This window comes from Drosophila arizonae, chromosome 5 (genome assembly GCF_054131065.1).
Source record: "Drosophila arizonae isolate 15081-1271.41 chromosome 5, UAZ_ARI_1.0, whole genome shotgun sequence".
NCBI classification, from domain to species: domain Eukaryota; kingdom Metazoa; phylum Arthropoda; class Insecta; order Diptera; family Drosophilidae; genus Drosophila; species Drosophila arizonae.
This window is the reverse complement of record NC_142925.1, coordinates 6,459,470-6,472,052: the sequence shown is the minus strand read 5'-3', so window position 1 is coordinate 6,472,052 and position 12,583 is coordinate 6,459,470. Positions and strand designations below refer to the sequence as shown.

The 12,583-nt window shown below is 38.1% G+C and overlaps 2 protein-coding genes across 2 annotated transcripts in view; one reads left to right on the top strand and one right to left on the bottom strand.

Moving 5' to 3' along the window:
- Window positions 1-5,610: 5,610 nt before the first annotated feature.
- Window positions 5,611-7,097, bottom strand: GstE11 (Glutathione S transferase E11). The gene is made up of 3 exons (XM_018013406.2): window positions 6,941-7,097; window positions 6,747-6,845; window positions 5,611-6,242 (listed from the first exon to the last, which is right to left on the bottom strand). Exons 1-3 carry the CDS (start codon window positions 6,949-6,951, stop codon window positions 5,675-5,677), a joined length of 678 nt encoding a protein of 225 aa, XP_017868895.1. The 5' UTR covers window positions 6,952-7,097; the 3' UTR covers window positions 5,611-5,674.
- A 3,396-nt stretch (window positions 7,098-10,493) lies between these two features.
- The window catches only part of LOC108615683 (protein qui-1), a 61,233-nt gene continuing 59,143 nt past the window's right edge, over window positions 10,494-12,583 (top strand). Inside the window, exon 1 of the mRNA XM_089469986.1 lies at window positions 10,494-10,620. The gene's annotated coding sequence lies outside the window, so the exon portion shown is untranslated. The remainder of the gene's footprint in view (window positions 10,621-12,583) is intronic.

The window sequence follows — 12,583 nt, the reverse complement described above, 5'->3', positions numbered from 1 at the left end:
TGCCATTGCATATTGATTAAATATAGCTGTCAGCTTCCACACAGTGGGCTGTGTGTGAGTGGGCGTGGCTACTGAAACTGGGCTAGTAGATTCAATCACATAATGGATGCCAATTTTTTCGTTTTTTTGCATTTGCTGATCAAGTTCTGCACAGCAGCCAGTGCAATTATGCAAATGTTGTTGTTGTTGTTGTAAATGTTGTGGTTGTTGTTGTTGTTGCTTCTGCTGCTGCAGTTGCTGCTGCGGCTGCTACTGACAACATTCAAATTGCAGGGCACTCAATCAGCGTGCATCGAATATGTATGAGTGTGTATGTGTGTGTGTGGGTGTGCTAGTGTGTCTGTGTGTCTCTCTGCCTGCAGGTCGACAGAAGCTGTCAGGCACTGACATGACTGGCCATGGCTATGGAAGTGAGCTCATTTGAATTGCATTTGCCTGCGCACAATGCGAGAAAACTTTGCGCTTATCGCAGACAACAGACGGCGAACGGCGGACAGCCGGCAGCTTCCAGCATCCATTTGATAGTTGACCATGTCCTCTGCCTGTTGTCCTGGCCAGCATAATCACTGAGCATTTTGCCAGTCCATCCATGTCAGCCTATCCATTTGTCCGGCTTTCCGCCTGTCCGCCTGTCCATCTGTCTATCACATTGTCGAGCTGTTTGCTTGCAACTAAACGCCGCATTGTGTGCTCTGATTAGCAATTCGTGCCAGCTGCAGCTGCACTAAGTGGCATCTATTGCCATTAAGATGATAGCGATTGAACTGACCGACCCGAGCGTGAGCCAGAACTAATTCTGATTCTAGCTTTAAGAGCCAGCACAGCCGGCACATGCCAAATGATGTCGGATGAGAGCTGAGCGGCTCTTCAGTACTTCACTTAGGTGTCATTGCACGCACGAAAATTCTGCTCAAGTAACATCGAAAATCAGTGCTCCCCATATGTGGGGTTTCTGCTAGGGATGGTAGTGCTAAGAGACGCATGAGTCGTGCTTTAAATATTGAACTGCGTGATTGTCATGCAAAAATATTTGCAATTTTTTATTAACATTAAATTAATTAAGTGGCCAACTTTTATTAATTTAAAATTCAGTTAAATCCATATGAAACATATTTATAATAATTGTACAATTAATTTAATAGGAAAATACAATATTTGTTGTAATTTTTTAATTCTATTTATTCTTAAATCATTTATAATTACATGTTTTTCATCATTTATTTTTCTGCGTATATTGATTATGTTATTATTATTATTTCATATAGTATACAAAATATTTTATAATTTTATTTATTTTTTTAAAATGTGAATTTACTTAAAATATGTATACTTACTTTTAATATTTCATTTTTTTCAATATTTAATATTTTCAATCAATATTATTCCATTGAATTTTATTTTTTTTTTATTTTATTTAATTTTTTATTTTATTTTTTTTTTTGCAACGCTTTGCTTTATCTTTCAAAATGAGCTAAATAGAGAATTAATTAAATAAAGTAATTTTCGTGCCGCAAGTTAAGCTTACTTCGACTATCGCAAAGTATCGACAAACGACCATCTCTATTCGACTCACTTAATTTGCCCGACAGCAGCTCAAGAGCAGAATCATGTAGTTGCCTGCCTCATTCCCAACACGTTCCACATCTGTCGCTCTCTCTCTCTCTCTGTCGCTCTCCCACCCACATCCCCTGCCAATTTGGGCGAAAATAATTGCTGGCATTCGAATCAGATTTTAACGAAGCGAATCAGAATCCAATTGGAAATGTGAGCTGGCATACAAAACTCGTTATAGCCATTGAAATTTCCATTATAGATTATTGCAGATGCATTTTATGCGACACAGGAAGCATCTATATATGTATGTGTGTGTGTGTGTGTGGGTGTGTGTTTATGTGTGTGTGAGTGCACAAATTGTTATGCATTGAATAGTTGGCATTGATGGAACATATTATTGCAGTTTATGGCTAAATTAGTAACGAAATTGAAATATTGTATAGTTAAAGTTAATTTCAATGTTAAACAAACCGCAACCCACAAAAGGCAAACAATGATAAGCCCAACAACAACAGCGACTACAACAACGCCAAGAACAACAACTATAAAGCTGGCCAACAGCAGATGGCCAACGACATTTCAACTTTAAACGAAGCGGAAATGCGAGCCCACAACGGCATCATTAATCATGACTAGCAACGGCAAACCAAACTTGTAAAGGACTCGCTCCACCCAGCCCGGTCACGCCTACTATTCCAATACGACTGCCCCTTTTTTTGTCTCTCTCTTTCTTGTTCTTGTTATTCTTTTTCTTGTTTTTTTTTTATTACTCTTTTTTTTTGTGTTGGCTCAGTTCAAGTCCAATTCGCTTTCAGTTTCGGTTACATTGTGTTGACTTTACTTAACTCGCCAGCTCCTGGACGAATGTGACAGGAGAGTTTATGGGTTTCGTGCAATGCTTGAAAGTCTGTCTGTGTGAAGGGGAAGCGCATTGAGCTTTCGACTTGGAGGATATGGCCAGGCGGAAATAACTGTAACTGCTGCAGCTGCATTGAGCAAACTTTAGCTGCTATCGCCTGCTTGATCTCCCCTCATTCAAATATTTTTCATTGAATTCAACTGTTCAGTTAATGTTAACGAGTATTGGGCAGTTGGTCACGCCCGTCTGCACTGCTCCCACTTGTTTTGATATACTTTTTACTGTTTATTTATGCTTTTTAAGCCATCTCTTTTCATCCATGCTCTAACTTATTACAGATGAGCTATAGTTTGCTTTTGAAATGGCTTAAATAGTTTATTTACTCTGTAATCATATAATATATTAAATATATAGGAATGTAGCCTAGGCAACAATATTTGAATATAATAAAACATATTTTTGAAGATAAATTAAAGAAAAAAAATTTCGTTGAAACTACTTTCAACGCCGCCTATTTTCTTTACTTTTTCTGATATTAAGTATACGACTTGTGTGTTTTTTTAATTTATAACGATTTAACAATTCAATATAATTTAATTTTGCTTTTATTAACAAATTTATTAACACTTCTAAGGCTTAAATCATAAATTTGAGTAGTATAAAAACTCTTTTAATATATTTTTTTTAATATTTATTATTCACTTCTAATTCAAAGAATATAGTCTTAGCATGCTCGAAGACAAAATTTGAGCAATAAAAGAATTTAAATAAATTTCACAAAAATGTATTTCAATTTTCTCAATTTAGCAACAATTTAGCTAAGCCCCTGATTTTTCCAAATTTTTCTCAAAACTACTTAAACAGCAGTGTAATTGAAAGTCGCCTCAGCTCCAGCACGTATTTTTGTTGTTGTTTTTCTTGCAGTTGTGCAGAGTATTAAATTTTAATCCAGCATAAAGGACGAGGTACCACAAAAGCTACAAAACAGTCGGGTTAATAGCACTCTGTGTATGTGTGTGTGTGTGTGTGTGTGAGTGTGCCAAAAAACGAAACAGAAAGTTGACCCAAACTTTAGTGCGGTCCGCACACTGGCGAACAAAAATTTTCGACGCTGTGGCAACAACAGGAAAAACGAAAAACGTGAAATGAAAAACGTAAAATGAAAATGGCAAAGTTTTCCCACTATGCGCCAAAAGCCAAAAAGTGTTTGCGTTGTTTTCTGGCCGCGTGGCAAGTTAATTCGATGGCGTGTGCCATGTGCAACATCAAATGACAACAAATAACGATGGCAGCAACAGCGAGAGAGTGTGTGTGTGTACATGTGTGTGTATGTGTGTGTGTTCAGCCATTAGGCTGCTGCACTCATGGATACTAAAAGTCGGTCTAAACTAATATGTGTCTCTGTGTGTGTGTGTGTTTGACTGACTCTCCGTATGTATGAGTGTGTGTGTGTGTTTGTTTCTTCTAGCTGCTGTCACATTGCATATGCTGCGCACAAGAAAAAAAAAAAAAAAAAAAAAAAGAAGAAAGAGAAAGAAAGAGAGAAAGTCTGTTTTAGCACTTTGTACTGGCTGCTGTTGTTGTTGCCAATTTTGTGGCTCTAGCTAGCTATTCCAGCTATTTGCTGTTAAAGTTGTCAAGTACTTCACGTGGCTAACAATAAAACTGCAAAGTGCCAAAAGTTTGTGGTGCTACAGTTCAAAAGCAACTTGCAACTTGGACTTGACTTTGCAAGCGATGGCTTAGATGTTGCAAGACGTGTGCCAGCTGACTAATGAACTTGATTAGCTGGCAATTAAGCATAGCGCTTAGTGTTCGTTTATTTTGTTGAGCAATCAAAAGGGTTTTGAAAGTTTGCTTAGCTGCAACCGAGAATGAAACGCTGAAAATGTATACAAAGTCTGTAGCATACTTTCAGGGGGTGCAAATAATTTGGAGGTTTATGAGCCACTGGCTGGTATTTGCCGCCAGATTCTTATTAATGCGCGGTTATTGAACTTGTTTGGCTGGTAAACAGCTTTTTAAGCGTTTTAAATTTCGCTATGTACACAGAACTTGCCAAGTGTAATCTTTTATGTTTAGCAATAAGCTGCCAAAGTTTGCTTAAGTTTCAATGCAAATCACGTTAAATTTTGTTGCATACTTTCGGGTGGCGCATGAAAATGCCGGCAGCTAAATGGCAAATGCTTGGTGACTGCAGAATTTTACTTGCTTAAGTGACATCAAATACATGAGTGCCTACGAAAATAGCTTAGAAATACATTATATTATATATCTAATATATATTAGCTTTTGAAAGGGGAAATATGCGATGTAAATCACAAAAGTAAGACTTGAGCAGAGTAGACTAACATTTTGGGTGCCTATAAAGTCATTGAGAGCTCTAAAAACTAAGCTTGTTTAGCTCCCACATATCCGAAAATATCTTGTTAAATAATAGTTTAATGCTTTTATCATGGATAAGCAAGTCTTAAATACATCTTGTAAATCGAACAAAGAAAGCAGCTCGAGTTTATGGTTCGCACGCGTTAAACTTTTTAGTGCATACTTTCAGGCGGCGCCATAAAATCTCGCTGTCTCACACAAACTGTTGCTGTGCGCAGAAAACCGTTTTATGGCTAGAGAAGTGCAGCTGCAAACGCGTCTCACCTGCCGCAGCAGAGCAGACACATAATTATCAGCTGATGGCCTCATTAAAGTCAGCAAGCCGAGGTGGACAGGGACTCGCAGCTCTCAGTTGTTATCTATTTCGCTTATCGCCTTTGTTGTCGCGCTGCCTGACGGAATCAATCACGGTGAAGCGGTGCCCTTGTGGCCGCAGGACATTCTTAACAAGCTTAACAACTATAAATGCGATCACTTACAACTCGTAATCAATGACTAACAAGCAGCATAGGCAAGGGCAGCGGCAAAGGCAACGGCCAACAACAAAAGACGTCCAAAAACTTTGGTTTATATTTCGCTCAAACAGTCTATGCAGCAAGTTGTTAGCCCTGAAGCCCATAAAAAAAAAACTTTTGCCATTACTTCGCCAACAGCTGCGATGCCACTTCCCTCTTGCTATTATATATCCTCTGGCCACAAAAAAACTTGGCCCAATCCCGCCGCCAGCTCAAATGAAACTCAATGAAACTCATTGTGTATCGAGAGAGAGCGAGAGCGAGAGAGAAAGGAATAGACAGTGAAAAACAGTGGAATGGGCGACAAAGAAAACATCTCGTGTATTATTGCCAATATTGATTGATGTCCGGCCATTCAGGTCTACTGCTCGGCCAGCAGACCCTTGACCACTTTGACCAGCATATCGAGGCCCTGCCGATTGTTCGCCTCGTAGTAGGGCAGCGCCTCCATGCGCTTTATCCATGCAGTTAGCTGGGGATACTTGGCCTCGTCGATGGGCGCAAAGGCCGCCGCTGTGCTCACCGTTGCCACACTGCACAGGTCCGCAATGGTCAGCTTATCGCCGGCCAGATAGGCGCCTGCAGCCAGGCAGTGCTCCAGTCCGTCGTACGCCTTCTGCATGTAGCTTATGCGATCTTCGGGTATCTGCTTAGCGCCAAAGTAAATCACAGGCTCCACAATGAAGCGCACACGTGGAAACAGGTGTCCGCAGTCGTAGTAGAGCCGCGCATCGATCAGGCGACGCTGCGCTTCGTTCTTGGGATAGAGCGAATCGTCGGCTCCAGCATACTTGTCCGCCAGATAACTGCAGATCACATGGGAGTCGCTCACCACGACTCCATTGTCATCCAGCACGGGAATTGTGTGCTGTGGATTGAGTTTGAGAAACTCCTCTGTCATGTGCTCGCCGGCCTTTACGTTGACGATGCTGCAGAGGGAGAGAAGACGAGAGAGAGAGAGAGAGAGTTGGATAGAGTTGAATTCTATGTAAATGCAACTGGTTTGTAGAGCAGCAGTGGTCATGTAAAATGAATGAAAGTTGTAGCTCTAGCTGGTCTTAGAAATGTTTTTAAAATCTTTTTTTGATAATGATATAATTATTGAAAACCCTCGAATGGCTTTAACAAATAAAAAAAAAATAAAAATAAATAAATAAATGATATAATTGATATATTATACCTCAATTACAAGTATATTCCGCTAACAGTCAGTTAACAGTTTTATATAAACATAAATCAGACTTAACATTCAGCATTTTAGTTCATTTATGCAGCTGCTAATAACATAACAGTTGCTTAACATAACACTGTTAACTGCATTGCGCTGCACTCTAGCTTTGAGCTACATTTACTCGCAGCATTTACGTTTCGAACTATGCGACCGCAAAGAGCATACAAAAGTCAGCAAACTATTTTCGATATCGAAAACTTACCGCAAATCCAGTTCGAGTCCCAAAGCAGCGGCCGTGAGCAGAACTGAGCGACAGGGCGGGCTGCGTGGCGCATAGTAGAGAACTGGTTTATTCACTAATCTGTATATTAAAAAATGAGCATCAGATAGAAATAAAACATAGTTAATGTTGATTACTTCATTACATGCGGCAAAAACAAACAATGTTGACCTTACCCGGTGCTCATTTTGATAAATTGCCGGCCACAACAAATAAGCAGAACGCAAAACCTCTCAGCGTGAAGTGCGAAAAGCAACTAACGAAAAAACAGTGAAAGCATTGCGAGCAGCGATCACAATATTAGATAAAGAGAGCGAGCGAGAGGGAAAGAAAGCGCGGGTGCTTTAAGCTCTGACTAAATCGAATTGTATTTTGTGGGTCAGCGCAAAAGTATGCTTTGAATAATTGTTGCGTGCGCGCTAGACAAAGTAAAATTGACGCAAAGTTTTGGGACATCTTTTGGGACTTTGTTAAAAACTTTTGAAGCTTGAAGCGTAGAAATTAAAAAAAATTCTAAATAAAAAGTGCAAATTTGCTGCGCTGTAAGTCGACACAGCAAATGCTCTGCAATTTAACGAGTTTTTTTAATGTAAAATATATTGTATCTATGACTGTTAATGTAAAAGCGGTTGCTTCTAAACTGTAATGCTTGATTGCTTACTCTAGAATGTGCAGAGACTTTATATAATATTCAAGTCAAGCACTTATAGTCGCTGTTAAACTGTAATTACAGTGTTACATATTCTTATTGATTTCAAATTGGAGACAATCACTTTAAAACTCAAATCTTAGGCAGATTTATTTGTATGTATGGTCCACTTCTATGTATGTATGTATAACAGTAGCCACGATTGTGTCAGTCTGTCTTTTAACAGCGCTCTGCAAAGTAACATAACCTATACAAGCAGATCGATAACTTTAAAACTGTAATGTAAACTGTTATTATGATTACTCTAAAACTTTAAGCATAAAGCAGTTGCTTTACAACTTTTACACTTTATACATTGATTTCTACACCATTTGTGGGTTGGGTAAAACTACCCTTCATAGAGAATATGTATGTAGATTATTTATAATTTATTCAGTCTTCTTCACATTTTACTCAAAATACAATTGAAGTTGTTTGCTTCGGGCTGCTAAAATAAATGATTTGCTGTGCGCCAATTGAGTTAAAAATGTTCACATTTAACTGAGTTAGAGTTTGAGACTTGACGAATTAATTTGCTTATGTGTTAATTGAATTACAGGCAAGTTGATGAAGCTGTTGTTGTTGTTGTTGTTGTTGTTGTTGCTGCTGCTGCTGCTGCTGCTTTAAGCTGCTTCTGTCAGCAGCATATTGAAATGGGGAAAATGAATACAAAATGAATTTTCACGCGATTTTTCATAAACAGCGGCGCACACAAATACCGTTAAGCGGCTTTTTGCCCTTAAGGTAGCCCTTTTTCGATTTTTCCTTTTATTGGGGCAGGTGCAAAAATTACAAGCCTCAAATTTTTTTAAGCCGATTTCTGAATTAGTTAATGGCTGAGCTCGTGGCGCGTCTCGCATTCAATTTTTTTTTTTTACTTTAATTGGATTTTTGTGGGGCATGTTTATATATAGATATATATGTATATAGGAATGTATGTATGTGTGTGTGTGTATGTGTGTATGTATAGCATAAGTATATACTGCCTTGGCATGCAGCTCGATAACGCTTCAATTCGAATTCGTGCTTCAAGTGCTGCTCGAAGTGTCCTTAAAATATTTGGTCACGCGCCGTCGAGAGCAGAGCGAAATACCAAAGGCCCGAAAAGCCCGACGACAGGTTACACCTGGGTATGCAGGTGAGAGAGACAGAGACAGAGGCAGAGTGAGAGAGTGAGAGTGGAGGGGAGAAGGAGAATGACAGTGAGAGTGAGTATAAGTGAGAGTCAGTTGAGAGTTTTTTTTTTTGTTTTTTGTTTTGGGGGGCTTCTTGACTCGTGGCTCGGCCTGGGACTTGCCCAGGGACTGTGTCAAAAATTTTGTGAAAGCAATTTACAGTTATTAAAGCTTTTAGTGCGATCAAAAGCCTGGGCATTAAATTTAATTTCGTAATTGAGCAATTTCTAAGAGACAGCTCAGGTAGTTGGAGGACTGCGAATGGGAGCCGGGAGCTGGGGGGTGTGGCATGGCCCTGGCAGCTCTGTCTACCCCATTGATAAACATTTGACGAATGGCATTCATCTTCATAAGTTTTTCCAGCTTTTCTGCTGGTGTTTGGACGCGGCTTTAATTGAAATCGCAGACAGAGTGGAGAACGTGTGAGATTAATTTGAGGAGCTGCTTGAGTGTCCTGCCATTGGCATTGTGTCCTGCAGCAAATCCCGTTTTATTAATGGTTGCCCGAATGGCTGAAAGGCTGAAAGGCGAAAGGCGAAAGGCGAAAGGCGTGCGTGGGCAGCCCTCAATTGCTTTGAGTTTCCGCTGGCCAAAAATACATAAATATTACTTAATTTCTAGCTATCTCTCTCTCTCTCTCTCTCTCTCTCTCTCTCTCTCTCTCCCCATCTCTCTTTCTACCCCGCACTTTGCAATTAATAACAATTAAATGCCAGTTGGTTTTTGCTAGCTAATTGCTAGCATTGAAGCCTGCGGCTTTAAAGACTCTGCTTTCTTTTTGCTTTTCCCCAAGGCGCCGAGTGAAGTGTGTCCTCAAGCGTCCTGCAGATGTCCTTTGGCAGTTGCCTAGGCATTTACTGACTTATATACATACATATAAAGTATATTAAATTGCCAGCTAAATTAAAAGTGACATGCCTGTGCTTCACTATCTAGATATGAAAAGCAACACAAGGAGAGAAGAATAAAAGCTGGCTAGAGCTAGGACCTCTATGGGTCGAAGGTAGCCCCCCAAAAAACAAGATAGCTGACGGCCAATCAATGGCATGCAAATGAAAAGCGCCAGCAGCCCAACAACAACAACAACAAGAACAACATTCTTGAAACGCTCTATCATTCAAATACACTGAGCGAAATTCAAGTTGGCCAACGAATCCACTTCAATGAATATTCCCATTCATAATTTCAAGAATGATTTCATTTTATTTGATTTGAGCACAATGTAAAGCAGAAAAGCTAAATGGAAAGCAAGGCAGAGAATAAGTGAGAGCGAGAGAGGAAAAGAGAGAGAGGGAGAGCAAGTTCAAGCAGCATTTGTTCATTTGTAATTTGAGTTGCTCTTTGAGGATTTAGTCGCTGCTTGGCGTAAGTTTCTAAGCATTTAAAGGGTTTTTTTTTTTATATATATATAAATTTTTTTTTTATTTGCGCTCTCAAACTAGAGTGACAGCAGAAATGCGGGTCATTAGGGGTCATTAGCTGAGATGCAATTTATAAAGCCATATACAACATTTGTATGTGGCTAAGTCGCAGATTAAGCTGAGCGGATTATGTGGCAGAGAAATGGTTGGGGAAGCGAAACGTGCTTTAAAAGTAAATTACAAATTATACTGTAGATTTTATGCATGCTACAAAATGCGAGGGCTGACTCAAAAGTTGCTAAATTGTGCAAAGAAAATTTGATATACTTATTATTATTATTTATTTATTATTATTATTATTTATTTATTTATTTATTTTTATTATTTATTTATTTTTATTATTATTATTATTTATTTCTTTGAATTATTATTATTTATTATTTTTTATCAATTCGATTTTCGTTACTGATAATATTTTTATTGCTATATGTATTTTTTTTTTCAGTCAAAAAAAGCTTGAAAAATGCCTCACAATAAACTATTTGAAATTCAGCTAAAGATCTGTCAGCTCTCATCACTTTCTCTCTTTCCCTCTCGCTCTGCCAGAAAATGCATCGAATTACAATTGTTTGGTAAGTCAACACACCATTATACCATAAAAAGCAAATCCGAAATTAAAATGATCTGACAATCCCCATAATATGAAATTATTCCTTCGTTATTCTGTTGCTGAAATAATTCTGTAATTTGATACTCAACTGGCCTTTTCTCCGCTGATGGGTTTCCAATCAGATATTCTATCGTATTCCCTGGTCTACTTTAGTTGTGTGGGTCGTGCCGAGTGCTCGATATGTCGGCAAAGGTCGCCTTGTCGCTGTCGCTGTCGCTGTCCATCAATGTTGCTGCTGACCTCCTGAACTGCTTTGGGCCAAAGGAAAATGGAATCGGGGCACTCTATAGACTGAGTGGGAGTGGGCTGGACTTCAATTGCCTGTGATTTGAACTTTAAGTTATTTGATTTTGGTTTAGGTCTTTTCGAATTTTCCTTTTTAAGCGTTATTGCTCTGCGGAAAATCGTGCGAGTATTTTTCCTGACGTCGTTTGATTGAACTTTATTGGAGCATAAAAATGAAACCGAAATTGTTGTTGTTACTCTTAAGACCCTGTCGAATGATGGCCCGGCTCAGATTGCAGGTGATGTGAAATGCATGAGGAATGTACAGGCACTGGGCGCTGCGGGGGCGTGGCAGATGGCTTTTACATTCGCTTTTTTATGGCCATAAAAAAGACGGAACTCGTATGCATATGAATATTCCTCTGCTTCTTCTTCTTCCTTTTTTGCGTTGTATTCTAATGGAGCTGAAGCTGTTTGTTGTTGCTGTTGTTGTTGTGGTGCCGTTAGATGCATTGGGAATTTTATTGGTATTGTCTGCTGTTGTTGTTGTTGTTGGTGTTGTTTCTGATGTTGGCACTGCTGTTGATGGATTAGCGAGCGTTAGCCAAACAGCTGTCGTTGTCCAGAGACACGTCGACTCCACTTTCCGCATTCAATGCATCATGTGCTTGAAACTGGCGACGAGGACAACGCTGACAGCGTTGCCACTCAGCTCCCAAAGGGCATTGGATTACATGGATTTTATTATTATATATGAGCTCATACTGTTATGCCATTAGGCCGCTCTCTCTCTCTCTCTCTCTCATTCTCTCTTGACCAATTGGGAAATCATTTTCAATTACAGTTTCTAATTTACTAAAATAATATTCTTGTCTCTAAACTATCATTGCGATTGACAGGCTTTCAGAGGCCATTGGGAAAAAAACATGTAAATGGGAAAATAGTTTTAGTTTAGTTTTTCAGCAGGATGGAACTATTTTTGATAGAAAAGTATAATAGAGTTTTTTTTATTACAGTAAACTTGTAGGATTTTATAAATTTTCTTAGTTTTGGTATAACTGAAATTAATTTTTATTATATATTATATATGTACATATATGTATTTACATTGAAAAAATGTATAATATTTATGTTATTATATTTTTCATTTTTCTATATTTATTAAATTTGTATATGCATATAATAAATTATACTTACTATACTATGCTATTATATTTTTAAAATTTACTTTTAACTTTTTATATGTATAATAAATTTTTTAATTTTGCATATTTTTTATTATATATATTTCAATATATTTATATATTTATATTTTTTGACATCTTTTTAAATTTATTAAATATAAATTTTCCTTTTTGATTTCTTATAATTAAAGAAGCCTTTGATTGCTTTGTTTAATATTGTCATTCATTCATAATTTATCTAACTCTCGTATTATATTTCAAATTTGTATAGTCAAAGAGCATTTCCATTGAAAAGCCGCAATGTTGGTCTCATATCTAGTTAACTTCAATCTAAATGACATTTACACAAACCAATAAATAAACAACGGACTCAAATTGATTTCCCAAGAAAAATTCGTGCTAAATTTCGCCAGAATTGACTTATGAAATACCTACAAAAAGACTGCAGACAGCAGCACAAAAGAAGGTCAAGTTTACGAAGAAAACATAATTAAAGCGTGTTTAATGTACAGAAAG

Coding starts and splice junctions, on each gene's coding strand:
- GstE11 (XM_018013406.2), bottom strand. Junction 6,243..6,746: donor GGACTCGAACTGGATTTGCG/GTAAGTTTTCGA, acceptor CTCCCTCTGCAG/CATCGTCAACGTAAAGGCCG.